This window comes from Scardinius erythrophthalmus, assembly GCF_964197995.2.
Source record: "Scardinius erythrophthalmus genome assembly, chromosome: 2".
Taxonomy (NCBI): domain Eukaryota; kingdom Metazoa; phylum Chordata; class Actinopteri; order Cypriniformes; family Leuciscidae; genus Scardinius; species Scardinius erythrophthalmus.
Window position 1 is genome coordinate 46,550,536 of NC_138222.1, and position 21,531 is coordinate 46,572,066.

At 37.6% G+C, this 21,531-nt stretch overlaps 2 protein-coding genes across 3 annotated transcripts; one reads left to right on the forward strand and one right to left on the reverse strand.

Moving 5' to 3' along the window:
* Positions 1 to 242: 242 nt before the first annotated feature.
* On the reverse strand, positions 243 to 12,970 carry tnk1 (tyrosine kinase, non-receptor, 1). The gene is made up of 14 exons (XM_081356377.1): positions 12,670 to 12,970; positions 9,251 to 9,433; positions 7,801 to 7,871; positions 7,523 to 7,711; positions 7,257 to 7,409; positions 6,144 to 6,421; positions 5,882 to 6,008; positions 5,623 to 5,769; positions 5,288 to 5,382; positions 4,484 to 4,630; positions 4,303 to 4,367; positions 3,194 to 3,672; positions 1,232 to 1,327; positions 243 to 1,129 (listed from the first exon to the last, which is right to left on the reverse strand). The coding sequence occupies exons 2-14, from the start codon at positions 9,408 to 9,410 to the stop codon at positions 974 to 976; spliced, it is 2,163 nt and encodes a 720-aa protein (XP_081212503.1). The 5' UTR covers positions 9,411 to 9,433; positions 12,670 to 12,970; the 3' UTR covers positions 243 to 973.
* Positions 12,971 to 14,376: 1,406 nt separating this feature from the next.
* Positions 14,377 to 21,486, forward strand: senp3b (SUMO specific peptidase 3b). 2 transcript variants are annotated; one of them, XM_081394232.1, is made up of 11 exons: positions 14,377 to 14,892; positions 15,553 to 16,278; positions 17,141 to 17,284; positions 17,520 to 17,631; positions 17,764 to 17,911; positions 18,004 to 18,051; positions 18,167 to 18,244; positions 20,159 to 20,296; positions 20,466 to 20,549; positions 20,672 to 20,722; positions 21,034 to 21,486. In XM_081394232.1, exons 2-11 carry the CDS (start codon positions 15,591 to 15,593, stop codon positions 21,142 to 21,144), a joined length of 1,602 nt encoding a protein of 533 aa, XP_081250358.1. In that variant the 5' UTR covers positions 14,377 to 14,892; positions 15,553 to 15,590; the 3' UTR covers positions 21,145 to 21,486. The 2 variants fall into 2 exon arrangements, with proteins under 2 accessions (XP_081250358.1, XP_081250359.1); XM_081394233.1 differs by lacking the exon at positions 20,159 to 20,296 and having other exon boundaries at positions 14,695 to 14,892.
* The last annotated feature ends 45 nt before the right edge of the window (positions 21,487 to 21,531 follow it).

Sequence of the window (21,531 nt, forward strand, 5' to 3'; positions counted from 1 at the left end):
CCATTTTAAGTCTCTGAGGAGCCAGTGTGCAGTCTTTTAGGATTAATAAGGACTTGATGCAAATCCACATTTTATGTCTGCAGACGATTTGATTTGTTTCTTGAAAGTGTCAGTTTCTATTGTCACTCTTTTTCATAATTAGTATTTAGCTTTCATAATCAGATTTAGCTCTCCCATGACACACTGTGGTTGTTCTGGGTGCAGCAACTCTTCCTTTCAGCCTCATTTCCCATTCAAGTATTGATGTAAAATTAATAGGACATTTATTTGTTAATGAACATTCTTGTACCATATGAGGTCTTGTTTTAATGTCACAATACAAGCACAGGTTTAAAATGCTTTACAATTGCAGAAACAATAACGTATTGGTAGTTTTCTGTCAGTATTTTATGGCACACTTTGTTTTTGTGATAAATATTGCTAACTTGGTATTTAAGTGGGAAATGTTCGTTAAAACACTGGTGAAAAATCAAGTCATCTCTTTATGGAAAATACACAGCATTTTATTTTCCATAACCTTGTATGTTTTAATTTCTAATAGTTGTATGAAAATCTGCAAGTTTTACTTTATTAAACATATACAAATATTCCTAACATTCCATAAGTCATATACATTTACACAGTTTCACTAAATTTATCATATACACATATCACAAACTATTTGAATACAAAAAACTGTAAATAATTAACAATAAGCAGTCACAATGGCAACTGGAATGACATCTGTTAAAAAAATAAACATTGTGCATTTAATACGAACGATTATGCTGTCTTTCCAAACAGATGTAAAATAACAACTGATATTACCAGTTTATCCATCAAGCAATACAGTCACTATAGATAGCTTCACATTGGAGGTGAATGGAAAATTCATCAGAGTTTTTGTGTGACCTCTTGACAATTCAGTGATATCACAAAAAAAATGAAATCCTAAATAATTATGAACAATCTTAACACTTAACATTGTCTTGCGTTAAACTCTTTCTCCTCGTTTATCCGGTGCACTTCTTTCTCTGTTAACCAGTCGGAAGACGTAACGGCTTGCCACATGCAGGTCCCAGTTGTAGCGGGCGAGGATTTTTTGGCATTCCTCACGAGAGCACTGATTCATGTAATAGAGCTGGTCTGTCTGATGACGCAAGGAAAACCCAAAAGAATGACATTGAGAATCAAAGTAATCTATGCAATGTATGAAATCGTTTACTTTGAACAAGTGTTAATTCTCTCTTACTTTAAGCTGCTGTTCCGCCCGTGCAGGATTCCAGTCATTGCGATGCAGAGCTCTCTGAGCCTCCTCAATGGTCACTCCATGCACCGCCTCCTGAACCTGATGACAAAAGAGAATTGTATTACACAAAAAAATAAACAAAAAATATATTTTTTAAAACACATTACTTATAAATTTACAACGAAATACAAATAAAAGTAATTTTTTCATATAAGTAACGCAAGTTACTTTGTTTTCCCATTCATTAACTGACAGCTCTTCTGTCCTCATGTTGAGAGAAATCAGGAGTAAGTGCAGCGGTGTTGTGTGCGTTGTGTAAACATGGCGGTTATTGTAGTTCTAGAATAAATGGGAGCAAAAAGCATTGCACAATTGAGGGGAGTGAAATGCAAAATATTTTTTTTTGTTTTTATTGCTCAAGTAAGAGTGTTGAACTTTCTTCTCCTGCATCATATTCTTCTGAAATCCAGAATGGCAGCACAGCAGAAAGGTTTGTTTGAGCTGTGTCCTCTACTGTACAGGTGAGAATTTGCATTTCCTCCAGCCTGAGGCTTATTCATTTCCCTTTTGGTGTGTAAGGGCCTTTACATTTGCCAAAAATAATAAAAAAAAAATTCTAGGACTTGGTTAAGCTCACCGACTGGGCAAGGATAGAGTTTAAACCTGCTAAGTCCAGAAGTTTGGTGTTGAGGAGGAGGTATGTCCAGGATTGGTTTCGCTTTAAGATCAAGCAGGACACCATTCCAACGGTCCAAGAAAAGCCAGTGAAGAGCTTAGGGAAGTGACACAGGCAGACCTCAATGACAAGCAAAGCGTGATGGAAATGTTTAAGGAAGTTGAAACTTGGATGACATCCCTGGAGAAGAGCGGCTAACCCGGCAAGTATAAGGTTTGGGGATACCAGCACGGAGTCATACCCAGAGTGCTCTGGCCACTGCTCATTTATGAGGTACCCGTCTCTACTGTGGAGAGGTTGGAAAGGAAGATGTAAGGCTATTTGAGGATATGGTAGGGCATTCCGAAAAGCTTCTGCTCCATAGGCCTGTAAAGTTCAGGCAACTGCCAGTAACATCAGTGGTGGAGTATAAGGTATCAAAAACATGGCAGGCGATGATGCTGCGAGACAGTAAAGACCCAAGAGTATGTCAGGTGGACATTGAGATCAGAACAGGTCGCAAGTGGTTAGCCAGCAGTGAACTGAGGGAGGCGGAGGAGCGCCATGAATAAGCAGGTGGGAGAGTGTGCGGGAGAAGGTTCTGACCTGGCAGGACATCTGGAACATGGAAGAGTACCGGAGTAAGTTACTCCATCAAACCTCCATACATGGTCACCTCCATACAAAGCCAGCTAACCTTGAGCATGTCCACTCCTCAAGAGGTCAAGTTTGGTGGATGGGAAATTTTGGTGGCAATATGACCAAATTTTAACTCTTGTGGCAAGAAAGAAGCCGAAATTCAGTTTCATTCAGTTCCTTAGGTCTGATGAGGAGTAAAGAAGTCCTGGCCACGGCAAACAACTGGTAGATGCGGTCAGACCTTAAGAAGCAGCTCAAATTTCCAGAGGAAATAATCCATATTAGCCTCAAACCTGATATTGTGCTCTGGTCTCTTTGAAGGACACTCGGACTGCTTGGGATTGATGGCAGGGCTAGGAAACAGCTGGTAGCAAACATTACCAAACAGGCAGAGCTAGCATTCCGGTGGATATGGATAAAACGAAATGAACGGTGGCAGAACCAACATGGTGAAGGGCAAAGAACACCTTGAGTCTGGAGGTGGAGACCAGGGGTGTAACTAGGACACCGATAGACTCTGTATATATATATATATAAACTATATATATATACTGTATGTCTGCATGTATGTATGTATGTATATGTAAATTCTTTATTAAATTTTATATAAATAGTACTGAAATCACATTTATAAGATATAAAAATTGTTGAACATAAAAAAATCTGCATACCTGCGCTATGACTGCTTCCTTGTTAACTTGTGGTGGATACCTCTCCCTTCCCTTCTCCCGCTCTCTTTCTTTCTCTTGCTCTCTCTCAAGGCCATCATCTAACTGAGGGCTTGACTTGGCCAGATGTGCCATCCTCACAAGGTTGTTAGTCCCTAAACACTGCTGCTGTGGTTGGAATTGAAACTGTGTCTGTAGCTGTGGATGAGTTTGAGGGGTCCAGCCAGCTGGGTTTGCTGTTCTCCGATCATGGAACATCATCTGGGGTTTGAAGCTGGTGGTTGGTGGGCTGATGCATTTGATGCTGGGGGGTGGTGGGCGTGGAGGTGGGATGACAACAGCATCACTAAACCTGCGGGGGTCTTTCATCAAATTACTCTGCATGAGTCTGCGTGGGTCGGGTCTCTGAGCTCCATTCCCACCAGCACCTTGACCTTTGTCCTTTGAAACATCAAGGATGGACTCCAGGCTTATTGATATGCCTGAAGAATGAGAGTAAGACACAGAATGGGATTAGAAACACTATCATTCAAAATTTGAGGTTTGGAATATTTTTTTTATGATTTTGTCTCTTATGCTCAGCACGGCTGCATTTATTTGATAAAAAATGCAGTAATATTGTTATTACTATTTGAATATATTTTAATGTAATTTATTCCTGTGATGGCAAAGCTGAATTTTCAGCAGCATTACTCCAGTCTTTAGTTTCACATGATCCTTCAGAAATTATTCTAACATGCTGATTTGGTGCTCAAGAAACATTTCTTACTATCATCAATGTTGAAAACAGTTGTTCTGCTTAATCTTTTTGTGGAAATCATGATCCATGTTTTGCAAAATTATTTGATAAATAGAAAGTTTAAAAGAACAGCATTTATTTGAAACATTTTTTTATAACAATGTGAAAGTCTTTACTGTCACTTATTGATCAATTTAATGAATCCTTTAGGAATACAGGAATTAATTTCTTAAAAAAATCTTGCCAACCCATAACTTTTGAATGCTAGTGTATAGCCTTCAAGACAATAGCCTATTTTGCAGTACGTTCAAGCCTTCAATAATACTCAAATGATAAAGTAAGAAGTTTGTTACAGTATATTTTAAGTTCTAACCTGACATTTTCTTCAGATTTGAGACTGCCTTCTCTCTTGCTACTGGAATCCTCCAACGTCTGGTGCTGAAAAGTTCACATTGAATGGCAAAAGTCACATAAACAGTCCCATTAGATTGACATTCAGCGCTTTAGTAAATTCAACCCATACTGTTTACAACTTAATTTAAAATGTCACTCACTCATCTGTTCGTTCTGGGGTGGCCCAGCTACGTGTCGAACCAGACACAGAAGCTGCTGCTGTGAGAGCAGGGGCAGCTAACACAGGGGGGAACCAGCCAACACTTAGAGTTCTCTGGTTTTGCCCCTTCCACTCACAAATTTCCAGCCTATGAGGAAACAGAAGAGCATAGCATATAGTCAGTTTTATAGCATCTAAGATGACTTCCACAAAGCCCTATTTGGTTTCTCTACTTTTAATTTACAAATACATTTAGATGAATAATCCACAGCACCTTCCCTTCTCTGTCAAGTCACTCCAAACTTCAATATATTTGGAAATCTATCTGCTAATGCATATTGCATATGCTAATTATTTCAATAGTATCAAATGTCACTAATATATACTGTATCTAAAACTGTTTAAAGTCATTGGTACCTAGTTTTGCTGTAATTATTAAATTATGAGGAATTTGTTCTGTCAAATTCAACATTTGTTGAATTTTTGTACTGTCCAAGTGTGGTTTGCATGAGAGTCTGACAAAACTTCTTTGTTGATTGAAATTAAGGGTTGAACTATGAATGGAATGCTACTAAGTCAAAGGGAGGGGAGACAGGTTAATAATTACCCACAACGACCTTTATCAGAGCCAGAGTCAACTAAGATTTATTGGCATTACTGTTAACAATACTGCCAAAGAACATAAGGTAAAGGAAATAGACAATATAGAAAATAAACAAAAAGAAGGGAGTAAATAAAAGAAAGAAAGAAAATGCATTCAAATTAAAAATCAATTAAAATATAGTTTGCCCATGGGCTCTCTTACCCATGGTCTATAACAGTCACTAGATCATTCGCCTGTAGACAGAGTTTTCTGGGATCTATGAGATCTTTCACGGCACGAACCTCCATTGGCTGCGCCTGAAAATACATTAAAGAGAGAGAAATTAGAGAAAGAATACATCCTGAGTTTAGATACATCTTTTGTAATATCAATAGCACAAGTGGTGCTGTTCAAAATATTGGGGTTGGTAAGATAATGCTCATCAAGGCTGTATTCATTTGGTAAAAAATATATACTTACTGACCCAAAACTTTTGAACAGTAGTGTATAGTAATGAGATTATTTTTTTTAATGAGAGGCAGAGGCTTAACACTTACATCCGCTACCATGGTGGTGAGCTGTGAGAAGGTCGGTCGGTCAGCAGGACTGCAGGCCCAACATTTGCGCATTACAGAGTACAACTCCTGCGGACAGTCTGGAGGTCTCTCCAACCGCTCACCTTCCCGCTCTATACGACACAAAATCTACACGACAACGCGCATCCATTAGTCACCAATGGAAATAGTGGCGTTTACAGATGCACTTCATTAACGGAACATTTTTTTACACTTAATCTGCATCAAACCAACTATATACCTGTCTGCTAGACAGTCCCAACCAGGGCTCCTCACAGTAAGTGAACATTTCCCACAATGTGACACCAAACATCCAGACATCTGAAGCATGAGAGAAAGAACCCACACGCAAACTCTCAGGAGCACACCTACAGAAAGGAGGATGGAATTATTATCCTTGACCTAAGTGGGTAATAGTGAAACAATGAAGCTCACTGTTTCTACTCTTTGCTTTCTGAAATCGTACTCAGAACTCTTTTTTGTGCTTAAATTCAGTTTCTCACCATGCGAAGGGGATGCGTTTGTGTGGCGTCATGATATAGGGGTCTTTGTTCAGATTCAAGCCTCTCATTAGTCCAAAGTCTCCAATCTTCACTTCCTCTCTAGCAGCCAAGAACACATTCCGGGCGGCAAGGTCTCTGTGGATGAAGCGTCTGGACTCTAGGTACTCCATACCTGCAGCAATCTGTGTGCTGAAGAGCCAGAGTCGGGAAAGAGGATATTCTCCCTGTCGTATACGCAGAGTGTCGTATAAAGAACCGAGAGGAGCCAGCTCTGTTACCTGATAAAAAAGAAAATTCATGTCTTTACTGTCGCTTTTGATCAATTTAATGCATCCTTGTTTATATATATATATATATATATATATATATATATATATATATATATATATATATATATATATAAAAAAATCTAATTAAAGACCCCAAACACTGACCCCAAATGTTTGAACAGTAGTGTACATCTTTAAACAAATTTATACCGTTTTATTTTACTCCACTATCTAAGAGGGATTAAAATAATGTAAAACAAACAAACAAACAAAAAAAACAAATGTAAAGTAAAATACAAATGACCAAAAAGTAATGCAGTGTATGCACCAAATTTTATTTTGTATTGTACTTTCTGCAAGTTACATTGTTGCGCCAGTATGTAGCGAAAAGTTATTCCCTTTATGAGTGAATTACTGAATCATTGAATAAACTGTTTGGTTCAGAAACACAATTAATTCAGGTCTTTACAAGCGAGTCATTGAATCATTCGTTCAACAGATTCGCTCAAATACACTGATTCATTGAGGAACGTGCAGTGGTTAATTCTGCTTTAATTTGAACATTTGTTTCCTTAGCGAAGCACAAAAAAAAAGTAAATGGAAATATTGTATCTAAACTGTAGATACTTATTAACTTCTTATTTATTGAACTGTTATATAAAACCCAATACCACACTCACATTCATGTTTTGGTCTGAATGTCAGCAGGACTGATACAATAAACAGTAAAGTTACAATAAAACAAATCTAAAAAAGGGAATAAGTCGTTTATAGGCTATGTAAATGCACACAAAGAATCGAATATTAGTAAAGAATATGATTTTAGATGAAAAGTTATGTTTACCATTTTAAGAGGATGAGTAAGGACAACACCATAGAGGTGTATAATGTTGTGGTGGTCCAGAGACTGCATGATTGTAACTTCCTGGAGGAACTCAGTCACCATGTCGTCCTGTCTGCACGATCCACTCCTCAAGGTTTTCACTGCTACAGGCAACTTAAAAAGAGGGAAACATGACAGTTAAAGTGACATTTATTCCTGTGTTTAAGCATCTTGATAGACAAAAAGATGACATACGTAGATACTCATTTTTGGTATAGAGTACTCACCACTCGTCCAGTCGGTGTGTGCCACTCTGCTTTCCTAACCACCCCAAACGAACCTGAGCCTAGCCTTTCCCCAAAGATCAGTTCACTGTTCTGGATAAGACAGGGGAGCGTGCGGCCTGTCTCTGGCCCCTGGCCTGACCCAACACCATTATTCTGCTCACTTCCCTCAGGGGTGCAAGCATTGAAAGGCTAGCAGAAAACAGACAGTGATTAGCACAGGTAGTCTAAGTGAATGAATAAACAGAGAGGGTGTGTAAAGATGTCAAATACTACTATACCTTCGTCACCCGTGACCGTGGTCGTATGTTGGTTTTGTAACGTTTGACGGCTACCCATAATCGTCGCTGTCCTTTTGACATAGACACACACAAAAAAATGAATCACAGGAAAACCCCAATAAATACAAAGCTAAGAAAATAATTCAAAACAAAGAACTAACAAACAGACACACAAAACATGTTGCAAGTTAGAAGAAAAGGTTATATACAGAACTTTAAAGGGTTCTGTCAGGCACTTAAATATATAGAACCTTCTAGGGGTTTCCATCATGAATTTATGGATTTAGTTTTAATTCATTTTTAAATTAATATTTTTCAAGCATACATAGTGGCGTATCAGGTCCTAAAAAAAAAGGAAGCTTGGCAGCATTACAGATGCAGTTAATGGAGTTTCATCTGTTAATCGAACAGTCCCAGAAGTGAAAAGAAAATGGTTAGACATGTAACCCCGTCAAATAAACCCGATTACGGTGAATTAAAATGCAGCCTTAATAATGAGCAAAACGTTCGGATGTTGAACGCACTATTTACGCGTGGCTGGGAGCAGGTGTAGATTTCTTTCGTACCAACTAACATTTGGAAAATCCGAACATTTTAATGAATCTGAAAATTTACGCCAGAACCACTTTACACACGATTTACACAAAAATTCGTTCTGCTCGTGTTTCATGAATGAGACCCATTGTGTGTAAACGATGAAAACTGTGGTAGTTGTGTTTCACTTTTGCCACATGTGTTACTGTTTTGCAACACAAGTGCATAATGTTTAGAGTTTTGCAAAAAGAATGCATATGATTTGCAAATGGTGTCTAACTGCCTAAACTTATTTAAGGTTTTGAAGAAAGAGAGTTTAGTCAGTGTTTTAAAAATTGTGAAAAACTGTACTGGACAGGATTTTGCAGTAAAAAAAAAAAGCTTTTCATTTAGTTTTCTTTGACCTTTTGGGCTTTTGTAGTTAGACTACTGCATTTTTACAGTATGCAAGTGCTGGATATAGAGCACTATACTTTAAGTTGTGATAACTATACTTGTTACGTAATTGCAAAATTGGTTTACTGTATACAATATACTTTTTTTTTTTACTACATGCTTTGGATGCTGCTATGTAGTGTCTAATGAATGTTCTGTAGTGTTTATATATTGACTGATGTGTGTATGATCTGAAAGCTTTGCTTTTGAGAACAGGTGAAATGTTTTGAGACGATTGTTTGATTTGGATTTTTTCCAGAAAAATCTGGGGTTTTTTGTAATTAGTTTGAAGATTTGGTTTTGTTTAATGTTGTGCGAAAATGAGTGAAGGCTTCAAGAAAAGTGTCTAAGCAATTGTGAAAAACTGTAAAGGTAATAATGATATCAGAAACATTATATTTAGCCCTGAAAGAGATTTAAGTACACAAAACAAATCAAAACAACATGATCTTCAAATAAAAAATTGCTTTACAAGACAAACCTGGTTTACTAATGCCAATCTGTTCAAGATCTGCTTCTTTAACGTAGTTCAGGTGTTCAATTCGTGTCACATTGAGTCCATCTCGCATCCTTAGGTAGAATCTCTCTAGCTGCACTTCAGCGAGGAGCTGGTACAGCCACTGAGTGTCATGATCCATCATTATTAGACGGTCCCACAGCAACTCTGAGAGGCAAACAGAGCAATGAGATAAGATCAAAAAGGGAAGTACGATAAGCCTAAAAAATCTGAGAGTGTTACTCGATTGAAAGAGATTCTTTATTTTTCTGGTTAGCACTTTACAGTTTTGGATTTATTTTCATAGAAACTATATACACCTAGAGTACAGCATTTAAATATCTCTTCTGAACAGACACCGCCCGGCTGTTAGAATTAGATGTTTCACTGGGTTGCTATGGATGCCTGTTGGGAATTTGCCGCCAGCCAAAAAAAAAACAAGAGAGCTTTGTTGAGAAAGTCCTCTTAAAGTGCAAGGTGCTTTAATCCCTTTTTACTTCATTCAGTTTAGATTTACAGGGATGGTGCACATAACTCATTTCTGAAAATTTGCCAGTTTGAGGTCATTTTCAACTGTAGTTCAACTGCATGTATTATCAACTAAATAAATAAATAAATAAAAAACGAAATAAAGATTTATATACATTTAAAACTGTTTTCAAAATACATTTAATACTATTTTTGGTAACACGTTACAATAAGGTCCTCTGAGATTACATTAGTTAATTAGGGTGACCATACGTCCTCTTTTTCCAGGTCATGTCCGGCCGGGATTTCGAGATCGCCCAAAATATCCGGGATTCGGCTTTTGCTTCCTACAGTCACCATTCATTATGTTTACATTATTACATTATTTGACACTGACACGTACATGCCAGCTTTGCAGGTCATGCATTCTGCTTCACACGGATCCCGATCGAGACGAAAACACAGGAATTTTCTTAGCAACCGATCACTTGTTTAGCGTTCATGTAAACACTACATTCAGATTCACCAATCGGAATTAATTCAGTCCTATTGAATCAAAAGGTGTGCATGTAAACAAAATGAATGGCGACGAGAAAGCAAAAGCCGAATCCCGGATATTTTGGGCGATCTCGAAATCCCGGCCGGACATGACCTGGAAAAAGAGGACGTATGGTCACCCTAAGTTAATGCATTATCTAACTTTAGTGAACAATGAGCAATGCATTTGTTACAATGTTTATTAATCTTTTGTAAAACTGCTCATTGCTACATGTTAGCTCAGGTCCATTAAATAATATTAACAGATACAATTTTTGATTTGAATAATCTATTCGTAAATGCTGAGTCTGACATTAACATTAACATCACAGCTTTCAAATGCTCCCGTGTGTATTCGTGTAAGCGTTCTGTGAAGAGTTTCAAAGGTTTCTATTTACAATGTGTTTTCGAAGTGTTAATCATTGTAGCCAATCACAGACATACCTGTAGAGCATGTGAACGCAATGGCCAATCAGAGGCGTTTAAGTTAGTCAGAATCTGCTCAACACAGCGCAAAACACCAAGCTTCAGTGATTATAAAAGGAGCGCTCTTTGCTCGTTTTCTGTTTATAATCCACATACAATTTGATTAAAGGTTTTTGTTTTTCATGCTGCAAAGTTTCTGGATTTACAACTCTATCCAAAAACAGCAATGATTGACAGTGATATAACCATAGCAACAGACGGGACAAAACAATCTGATACTTGAATCAAAGAAGCAGAGAAGTTTATAAACCAATCAAACCACTTTTTTCAGCAGATGCCATTGAGGAGAAAGGTATGTGGCCAACCACTTCAGGCATGTGTGTGTAAAAGAGAATGATTTACCTGTGCAATACAATTAAACTCATAAAGCAATTATGCTATGAATGACCACTGAATACCTCTCTAATGTATTCTAACTTGTTTGCATTGGCAAGGAAATCTCCCCTCACCCCCTCTAACACCTTCATACTGTATGCGCAAGTATGCAAAGCATTGTTTTAAAGTTATGTGCAGAATAGGATGAAACCTCAAATAAATACTAGTTTGGCCTGTTCAGCACTGTCATTGCCTTCACGTGTATGTGAACTCCTATCAGCATGCGTACAAAGAGAAAATGAGAAACTCTCTGCTCTCTTGTGTTTACAGAACTAGGACAACATACAGACCAACTCTGAGTCAGACACATGACCTTGTCCTTTAGTGAATAATCAGCCAGTATACTTGAAGAGATCACTCTAAAACTATGGGGGCTTGTCTGAGCAGGTAACCCGAGAGCGTCAAAATAAGATTCTGAGACAACACACCCAAAATCCACACCCTGAATGACAAGAGAAAAATGATCTTCGAAGAAGACACTGAAAGATTATCACACAACAAATCATTTCAGTTAACAGGTTGCAACATTCAGGCTTATTTTGATGAAGCCGTGCTTGGTTGTTTCCATTCACATTTCATAGTCTCGTCTGAAACTGGGTGTGAACTGATAGATCAGACAGATTCTACAGCATTACATCAAATATGTTTCAAACTTTTAAAGTATTGACAGCAGAAAAGAGTGGCCATTGACAAAGTTATGAAGGAGTGTAAACCCAGCTCATTGAAACAAATGACAGCTTCTGTTGGTTTGGGATTTTTGTCAAAAGGTGACTTTAACCCTTCAAAAACTATAGAAATGTGTCACACATATGCATGTGACTTATGACCGGTTAGTCACAAATGAATATGTGGATCATACTACATATTACTAATTTTCCAATTAACAGTGTAGTACTAATTATTATATCACAGTTATTTGAGAGATTTGTTGTAGGCCTAGTCTTTAAGGTTGCCTGGCCACTCAATATCCAGAATGAGTGCTGGGATTTTTTTTTTTTACACAAACATGAAATAGCAAAACAGATGACAGCATTAATAATGTCAGTTCAGTTTTTTCTTTTTTACAAAATGTGTAATTTCAACAAATATAAAAAGCACATAGGCCTACACTGAAACTGAAACTACACACACTGTAGGTAGGAAAAAACTGCATAAAGATTATCATTATATGTATAGCCTATCCTATAGACTAGATTAAACTGCAGGGGATGTATTGCAGGGGATACGAAGGAAAGTCTTTAATGCAGCTTCAGAACGCAAACGTACAAATAATAATAGCCTACTCATAGTTTCACTTTGTACTATAAATCAGCCATTACAGCAGATAAGGTCGACTTAGATAGATACCTGTGCCCAGGTGAGTGTTTAAGGCATAACACCAAAGCGGAAATGACGCTTTTTCAAAAATAATTCCCTAGTAAATCCTTAGTTTAGACTCTCATGCACTTTGATTAAATATATTACTTATTTAAAGATATAATTCACTTGTTGCAGACTAAGAATGCTACTTAGTAAACAAAAACGTATAGGCTACTTACAAACGATCGACGTTGTTGTCCACAATAGAATCACTTCTTCTTCAGCTCGTGTCAAATGCACTCTTGGTATAAGATGTCCTTTAAGTCCACGTTTCACGTATGTTTATAATGTTAAAATCCGCCATACTAGAACAGCCTATAAAAAAAGTAGTATTCTGACTCTAATTTATCTGAATTTATAAGAGTTTGTAAAATAAGGACAGGTGTTTTAGACAGCGTCTGACGTCTCTATGTGATTTCAAAGCGTTCGGGCTGAGATCTCCGTCACACCGCCTCCTCACGTCCTCCGCCCTTCACCAATACTTCCCCCTCTTCACCTGCTGGATTTATACCTTTCTATTACATCATAGCCTACTACTAATAATGACTGTTGTTTTTCTCCCCAAATTTGACAATCATGTAGATTGTGTAGCTATTTATCTTCTTCCTTTCCCCCGTTTATTATTGTTTTTTTTTTATCATGCTGCATGATTTCAAAAATCTACTTTTAAAAAAGGCACTATTCTTCCTCTGTAGCCTACTAGAAAACCACTTTATTGTTTTTTTGATTACCCATCATAATTATAAAAAAATATTATTATTGTTTCATACTCTTTATAATAAATAAAACTTTACACTGTCTATTTGTGTCTGCAACTTATATTTATTTTGAATATGTAGTTTGACAACATGGTTTTCCATTTATTTACATTTTGCTAATAAATGATTTTAAATGTGGTGCTATACATTGAGTTTAAGATTGCGGTAATAATGGATAAACGCAAAATTCCAAAGCCGCCAAGTGTTCAGCTGTCCAGGAAATATGGGCTTATTTCTTGTTATAGGCATTAAAACAATTAGAAGTGTTGACATAAAAGGCATCAACAATTATTTAATAACAAATGAAAATAAATAGGTGTGACAGGAAACTTGGGAGTTATTGTATTTGTACACTCTATAAAGCCCTGCATCATTAGAAGAACTTGAAAACAGAGACTATTTTCCACAGTGTCATTTTCAGTAATGCCTCTCTGATCCTGTCTTTCCAGTTTGACTGGATATTTATGGACTTTCTTCTTGTCACAAAGACACACACACGCATACATATGCAAATGATCACGTGAAATCATGTATTACATTACCCTACGTAATCACCACAGTCTATGGTAATCACCCTTTAGGGTAAAAAGAACTTTTATGAACAATTCACTTCCTGTTCTGTATTTATAATGTAGCCTATATATCATAAATATTGAAACATCATGGTTTGTCCATGCTAACTTTACCATTAGAAAACTGGTGTATACATGTTTTTTTTTTTTTTTTGCATATATGACCCACTGGATTGTATAAAACTAACTGCAACTTCACTGCATGAAATCTGCTCTAAATGTATGCAATCACATCTATCTGCAATAATTTAAGCACACACAAAAGATGAAAACTTTGTATATAATAATGGACCATATCAGTAAGATAAAGCAGATATTTAACAGCTGAGTTCTGGGAAATCCCATTTGTTGTGAATCTCTTAAGTCAACTGCATGTTGCAATTCAAAGGACTCATCATTTAGCCAGACTAGTGCAATTTTTTTAAGTTCTTCCTTCCCATCATATTGTGACTCAGGCCTAGAAATATGCAGCATGTTCTTAACCATAGGATCTTACTTCAGGCTGGAAACACGATACTGACAGCATAGAAAAAGATCACTGACAAAATAGATGAGTATGAGACTATGTATTTGAAGGATAGCCATTTACATTCAGCTACTGAAAACATACTCAATAACCTACTAAAATGTTGTTGTTTTTAAACCTATTAAATATCTGAGTATACTCGATTCAGAAAAATCAAAATTAGTCTATAAGGGTACAAGAGTGGAAGAAGGGTGCACAACAACCTTCTTCCATTTGAAACTCGTTTTTATTTTACTACTCTTCCTTCATTACACGATTCAATCCAATATTTCTATGTTAACATGTTGCAAGTATCTTTATATGAGTGTTATTTGTATGCTTTATTTTGCTAGGGTCCGTAACGCCATTACACGAGGACAATGATGTCATCAGTTGCGCGCAGCAGCTGTTCATGGTTTCGTGTAAAGACCGCGACTGTATTCATTGATTGAGGTGGAAATCCTCGTAATGCACAATCTGGTTTCTTTGCCTTTAAATCATTGAAAATAAAGGCAAAGCTGCCGCGTGTGTTTTTCATTTACATTGGTTTAAAACTGCACGTAAAAGGTGAGTGATATGTGGGTATATTTCATGAGACTGTACAGTAGGTAGCTGTTAGCTAGTGAGCTAATTAGCGAATTTGCACATGCCAGAGATCGAAAACTACCTAGTAAGCAACCGTAAATTATTCGGCTTATTACGTCGTTGCAAAACACACAAAATATGTGTTGTTCTCTAGATATGACACGACAATTGAAAGGCTTTGATTAGGCGTGCTAGATGTGAGTGTATAATATCTTCGCTCATTTTGTTGTTGATAGTAGCATTTTACCATTGTGCATGAATATATGTGCAAATTTCATGAATCACGTTTGGTTTAACGCGGGCAAATTGTTAAATTATTGTGAGAATTTATTAATTCTAATACTTGCTTTCTGTCCGAAGTGTTTTGCTCTTTTGTATTTGATCCTTTTAAGTAAGACTAAATGAAAACAAAATGTAAAATATTTATTTTTATTTTTTATATCTAAAATGTAAAATGAGATATATGTAAGATAACTAATATGTTCTCCACTTTGACAATCACCATATATTATTACAAGACCAGTTATCACTCAGTCATAAATAACATATCTGTATAATGCAAATTATCCACCTGCATCAGAAACAAAATCCAGGCTGCTGAATTCACATTTTTTTCCAATTCACATTTTTTCACTCTTGCAGACGGCAAGCTGGCGCAGGTAGCAGGTTGCCAGTGGACTATGAGAGACAGTGGTGGAAGCCTGGCCCAGAACCGCTGGCAAGGGGAACTCTCCTTGACTGTGAGCCAGGAGGCCAGCAGTGTTGGGGGCATGGGAGGTGATCTAATGGATCCAAACTCCCCTACCAACACCACCAGCCCCATTCACCTCAAAATAGCTCACAAGGAGCGAATCTGGACTGGGGAGTACATAGAGCCGGTAGAAGTTGATGAAGAGCTTGGATTTGATGACAATGAAGAAGAAGAACAAGATGAGGAAGAGATTGATTCTGAGTGTGGTTCCTGGGAAGAGAAAGATGAAGTGGAAGACTGGCAAATGCCATTTGAATCACAACCGCAAGTCATGCTCGCTAACAATTATCGGCAGCAGATGTCCTCACATGAAGGGGAGGTCAAATTCCAAGCTAGAAACTTTCCCGAGAATCCCTTCCAGATTCGACTTCGTGGACTTAGGCAGCAAAGACTGAAGCGCTGGCGAAGACTACGGTCTAGTGCAAGGTTACGCAACCGGCTTGTGCAGAATTGGAAAACGTGGAGACAGCGGGCGCAATGGGTTGGCAACTTAGGGTATCGACGGGCAAGGAGGTGGCGCCGGTATAGCCTTTATGCCAGCAAGAGAGAAGAACAGGGATGTGACACCTTGGGCTCATCACAAATAGGTTTGGAGACAACAAGTGGAGGAGAACCAGGTGAGGTTTTTCCTTTTCTCATTGTTATTTAGAGCAGGGGTTTTCATACTGGGGTATGTGGACCCCCAAGGGGCCACAAGGGAGTACTAGGAGGTCTAGGGTGATCAGACGTCCTGAAATCTAAGCTGTTGTCCCGAATCCCGAATCCGTCCCGAAAATTATACTAAAGCAAAATCTTGAGTAGTAATTGGCTGATAAAACATTAAAAACTGTCCGTGGAAGTTGAGTCGTCCTGCAGCCAGCCCCCGTCGGCTGCTCATTGGCTGCAGCATCTTTTTTCTTTTTTTGAATTTCTACAAAGATACCATAGGCGCGAATTTAGATATGCATTGATAAGCGAGCGCAAGCTGCCGCAGTCGCGAGGACAGTGGATGTGCAGCCAGTCGTAAAGGAGTGATTGATTGGTCGCGGCACTGTGTGCAAAAAAATACTTCACCTAATGTCTGATGTCGGGTTACACAAAGCAAATCATCTACACAATTATTTTGTTTTCTTATTTAATGACCGACAATTTAGTTGTAATAATAATTTTGGCATAAGGCTTATTAGCGTTAGGCTATAGCCTGAAAGGTCTGATTTACGCACTGTTACAACAGTCACTGTTTTTAGTCAACAGTAATTTGAGTTCATGATTTTAATGTTGTTTTTTTGTGGCAGACTAAAGACTAATGACAGACTGTTGATCTTTGAATAAAAATATGTTTGGTTCAGGTTTGAAATTCATTATCTTTTATTATAGGCTATGTAGTCTTATATCATAGTAGGCCTACTCCCCACCCCCCTCCACTGACGACCACTGATTAAAAGTAAATAGAATTATAGCCGAAATTGCATTATATTAATGTTTGTTCTCTCTCCACAGAAAATCCATTTTTTGGTTTCAATGGTTATCATGGGGATTCTCAGTCAAATTCAGTAGTGACAGGGGGGCGGGAATATCTCGTGAAGCCAACCACTCAAAAGATGGAGATGGTCCTAACAGAGGAGCACAGGGCTTATGTCCAAGGTAGAACTCCTGTTGTCTAGAAGCTGCAGAAACATTCATCCTATCTCATATTATCTCTTTAGGTTATGATATGGAAGCATGTCCAGCATATTTAGATAATATAGGGTTTATGCCAAGATTGCAGGCCGAAGTGGATGTAATACTCCTCAGTCCTCACAGATCTTGGTGTTAAAATGTGTAAAATGTCCTGAACTCAGTGGTACTTCATGCATTTATTTATTTATTTATTTCTCAGGTCTTCTTGATGAATACCTTCGAAAGTATGGAAGTCTAATTCCTGTACAAACAGATGATATTGTCGAGGAACTGCAGGGCATCTTCAATGAGGACTTTTTTCAGACTCACAGGTCTCACTCATGCACAACCTCAAATACCATCTTTTTCGTTTAGTTCTTTGTCTTTGTGCATCTATTGTGTATCACATAGATCTTTAGAAGGAAAGCTAAAGTATTTTTCTTTTCTTTACCATGTGCCCACAGGAAGGCTGTGGTGCAACATTTAATTCAATCCTACCAGAGGTCATCAGGGACTGCCATGTTGAAAGGGTTCCGGGTGAATTACAAGCGTCATGTTCTCACAATGGATGATCTTAGCACCCTCTATGGACAGAATTGGCTCAATGACCAGGTCAGTTTTGAGTTATACATGATACATTTCATTATTTAGTCTTTCTCAGTCCTTCTTAATGCACACATTGTTATTTCATCTGATTTTTTAAGATCATGAACATGTATGGAGACCTTGTGATGGATTCAGTGCCTGAAAAGGTGAATATTCTTTTCTTATTTCTCCTAAGGAATTCTTTCTTTTTATATAGTTCAGTTGTATTCACTTGTGTTCAGTGGTTTTTTTTGTATCTAATGCCATCTCATTTACTTTTAGGTGCACTTCTTCAACAGTTTCTTTTATGACAAGTTGAGGACCAAAGGTTATGATGGAGTGAAACGGTGGACAAAGAATGTAAGAAAACTGTAAACTTCACTACCTCACAAAAGTTCACTACCATTCAAAAATTTTGATGTTAATGTTTTTGAAAGAAGTCTCGTGTTCATCAAGGCTGCATTTATTTGATTAAATAAAAATAAAAACGTAATCTTATGAAATATTGCAATTTTAGTATATTTTAAAATTGAATATATTCCTTTGTTGGCAAAGCTAAATTTTCAGCATCCTTACTCCAGTCTTTAGTGTCGCATGATCCTTCAGAAATATATCTGATATACTGATTTGGTGCTCAAGGAACATTTCTTATTATTATCAATGTTGAAAACATTGTGCTGGATTCTTTAAAAAATAGATAGTTCAAAAGAACAGCATTTAATTGAAATGGAAATCTTTTCTAACATTATAAATGATGTTTTATTTACAAAGTTCGGGAGGAGCACGTTCAGATAATTAACACGAGTGGAGAGCACTCAGCAATCAATGATAAGAGGTGTATATATATTCAGCAGTCTCACCTCAATTCGTTGACAGTTTAGCAGCATCCCTCCACCACCCCTTCTCCACACTTCTAGTCCTAACCATTTATATACGGGGGGAGTACTCTGGGTTCGGGCCGAGCTCGGAGCCCTCCCCCCAGACATTACGCCAAATACGCATTAAACTTTACTCCCTCTAATTGTATGTAAGTGTGAATTCGTGAAATATCTTTACTGTCACTTTGATGAATGTAATGCATCCTTGCTAAATAAGAGTTAATTTCTTCAAAAACAAATCTCACTGACCCCAAACTTTTGAAGATTATGTTATGTATATGTTACCGGCAAAGTGTGAAATCCCGGTATTGTATAGAATGCCTAGGCAATGTATAGAATGCCTGATGGTTTTTGGCAAAAATACATTACCTAATTCTATACATTACCTAGGCATTCTATAGAATGCCGGATTACACACTTTGCCGGTAACATATATAACAAGATCATATACATGTACACATCTGATAATATTTTGGTTGATCCATTCTTCAGTGCTAATCCTTAAAGGGATGGTTCGGAGTAATTTCAACCTAGGGTCCTTTGCACCATGACCTCAAGCCAAACACCCCCCAAAAGCTTTTTTTTCCTTGGTCGAACATTATTAAAGTTAGAGCTTATTTAGAGATATCAGCCGAATGCCTTAGTGTAGGCGCTAATGGATCCAAGTTTGTATCTCGTAAATTACCCCACTAATAATGCCCAGAATGGTACCAAACTTCTACAGTAGTACAAACAGGTTCTGTACTCGTAAAACGAGGCATTGGAAAGTTTGTAAGTACATCAGGAGTTTATTGATGGCAGACGTCGAGGTCACTTCCGTGATTTTGGAAAAGCCTGTAAAAGTCCTGGCAGAAAGCGATGCATTTTTTTTTATTATTTTTTCCGAAGTGTTGACAACTTAGTGTTAACTAATAATTGTTGCAAACTGGTACTCCTTATGCATCGCTTTCTGCCAGCATTTTACAGGCTTTTCCCAAATCACGGAAGTGACCTCGACGTCCGGGTTAGCGGTAGCATGAGCCATCAGGCAAGTGTTATTTAAATAAACTCCTGATGTACTTACAAACTTTCCAATGCCTCGTTTTATGAGTACAGATCCTATTTGTACGACTGTAGAAGTTTGGTACCATTCTGAGCATTATTAGTGGGGTAATTTACGAGATACAACCTTGGATCCATTAGCGCCTGCACTAAGCCATTCGGCTGTTATCTCTAAATAAGCTCTAAATTTAATAATGTTCGACCAAGGAAAAAAAGCTTCTGGGGGGGGTGTTTGGCTCGAGGTCATGGAGCAAAGGACCCTAGGTTGAAATTACTCCGAACCATCCCTTTAAAGCAAATCCGCAGAACTTTTCTTGTTCTTGCTTTTATTAACACACGTTCAAACATGTTTCAGGTGGACATCTTCCAGAAGGATCTTTTGTTGATTCCCATTCATTTAGAAGTGCACTGGTCATTGGTCTCAGTTGATATTAAACGGCGCTCCATCACATACTTCGATTCTCAGCGAACTCTTAATCGTCGCTGCCCCAAGGTATAAGCCACATAAAAATATAGTGTTGTATGTGCTATAGTACACTCAAAATCTTCTCCCCAAACTATGAAATTTCTTTAAACCTGTGTGCAATGTCTAAAACAATATAATAATTAACCTTTGTGTTTGTAACTCTAATTAGCTAAGTGACCATTTTTTCCCTCCACAGCATATTTTTAAATACCTGCAGGCAGAAGCCATGATAAAAGACAAGAGAGACTTCCTGATAGGGTGGAAAGGCTTTTTTAAAATGGTAAGTCCAGACACTGCAGTGAACATTTCCACAAATTGCTACTTGTTGTGACTGCTTTTCTTTTTCTAATGCTGTTCAAATGTGTCAGTGACAGTTAATAAAGCCTCTTTTTTATGTTACAGAATGTTGGCAGACAGAATAATGACAGTGACTGTGGGGCATTTGTCCTGCAGGTTTGTACATATACCATTTTCATATAGCTGACCATGGTCTGGGGTTTTATGAGAGGTGGTTGATAAGATTTAGATTAACTGACTCAATGCTGTAGATTTATAATTGACTCAATGCTGTAGATTTATAATTGTTTATCTAGAGTAAAATCCATTAAAATAGACTGTGGTGGGTTGAAGTTTTTAACATGCTTCATCCATAATACGACAAACTGTACTCCACAAATGCACAGAAAAATCAGATGCACAGACATGTTGTTTGATGTCATAAGATTGACCTTTTATTTCTCTTTATTTATCCACCTCCTCTTTAGTACTGCAAGTGTCTCGCATTGGGTCAGCCCTTCAGCTTCCGTCAGCAGGACATGCCCAAGCTGAGGAGACTTATGTACAAAGAACTGTGTCATTGCAAGCTCTCACTGTGATATTTGTGTAAAGACTGCACAACCAGTGAGGAAAGCGATACGTTTGTCCAAAAAGCCTGAGAGACTTCACAATGAGGATATTTCTTCATCACTCGCTTTTATTTTTATTTTGTATAACCTTTTCAGTTGGTTTCGTACTTGAGGCCAACATCTTGACTGAGAGATCTGAGGTAATCCACGGTTGACAGCCTGGCTTGCCCTTGTGACATACTGGCTAAATGGAATATTCTGTTTTGGGTTTTGTATTTGTTCTGTGCATAAAGATGAGAGTAACTGTGCCCTGATGCAAGTGACGAATCATGTCTGCAGTTTTGTTTTTAATAAATCGTCTTATGAAAATAACGATCTGGGTTATCATCAGAACACTTAAATTGTTATTCTGTTAGT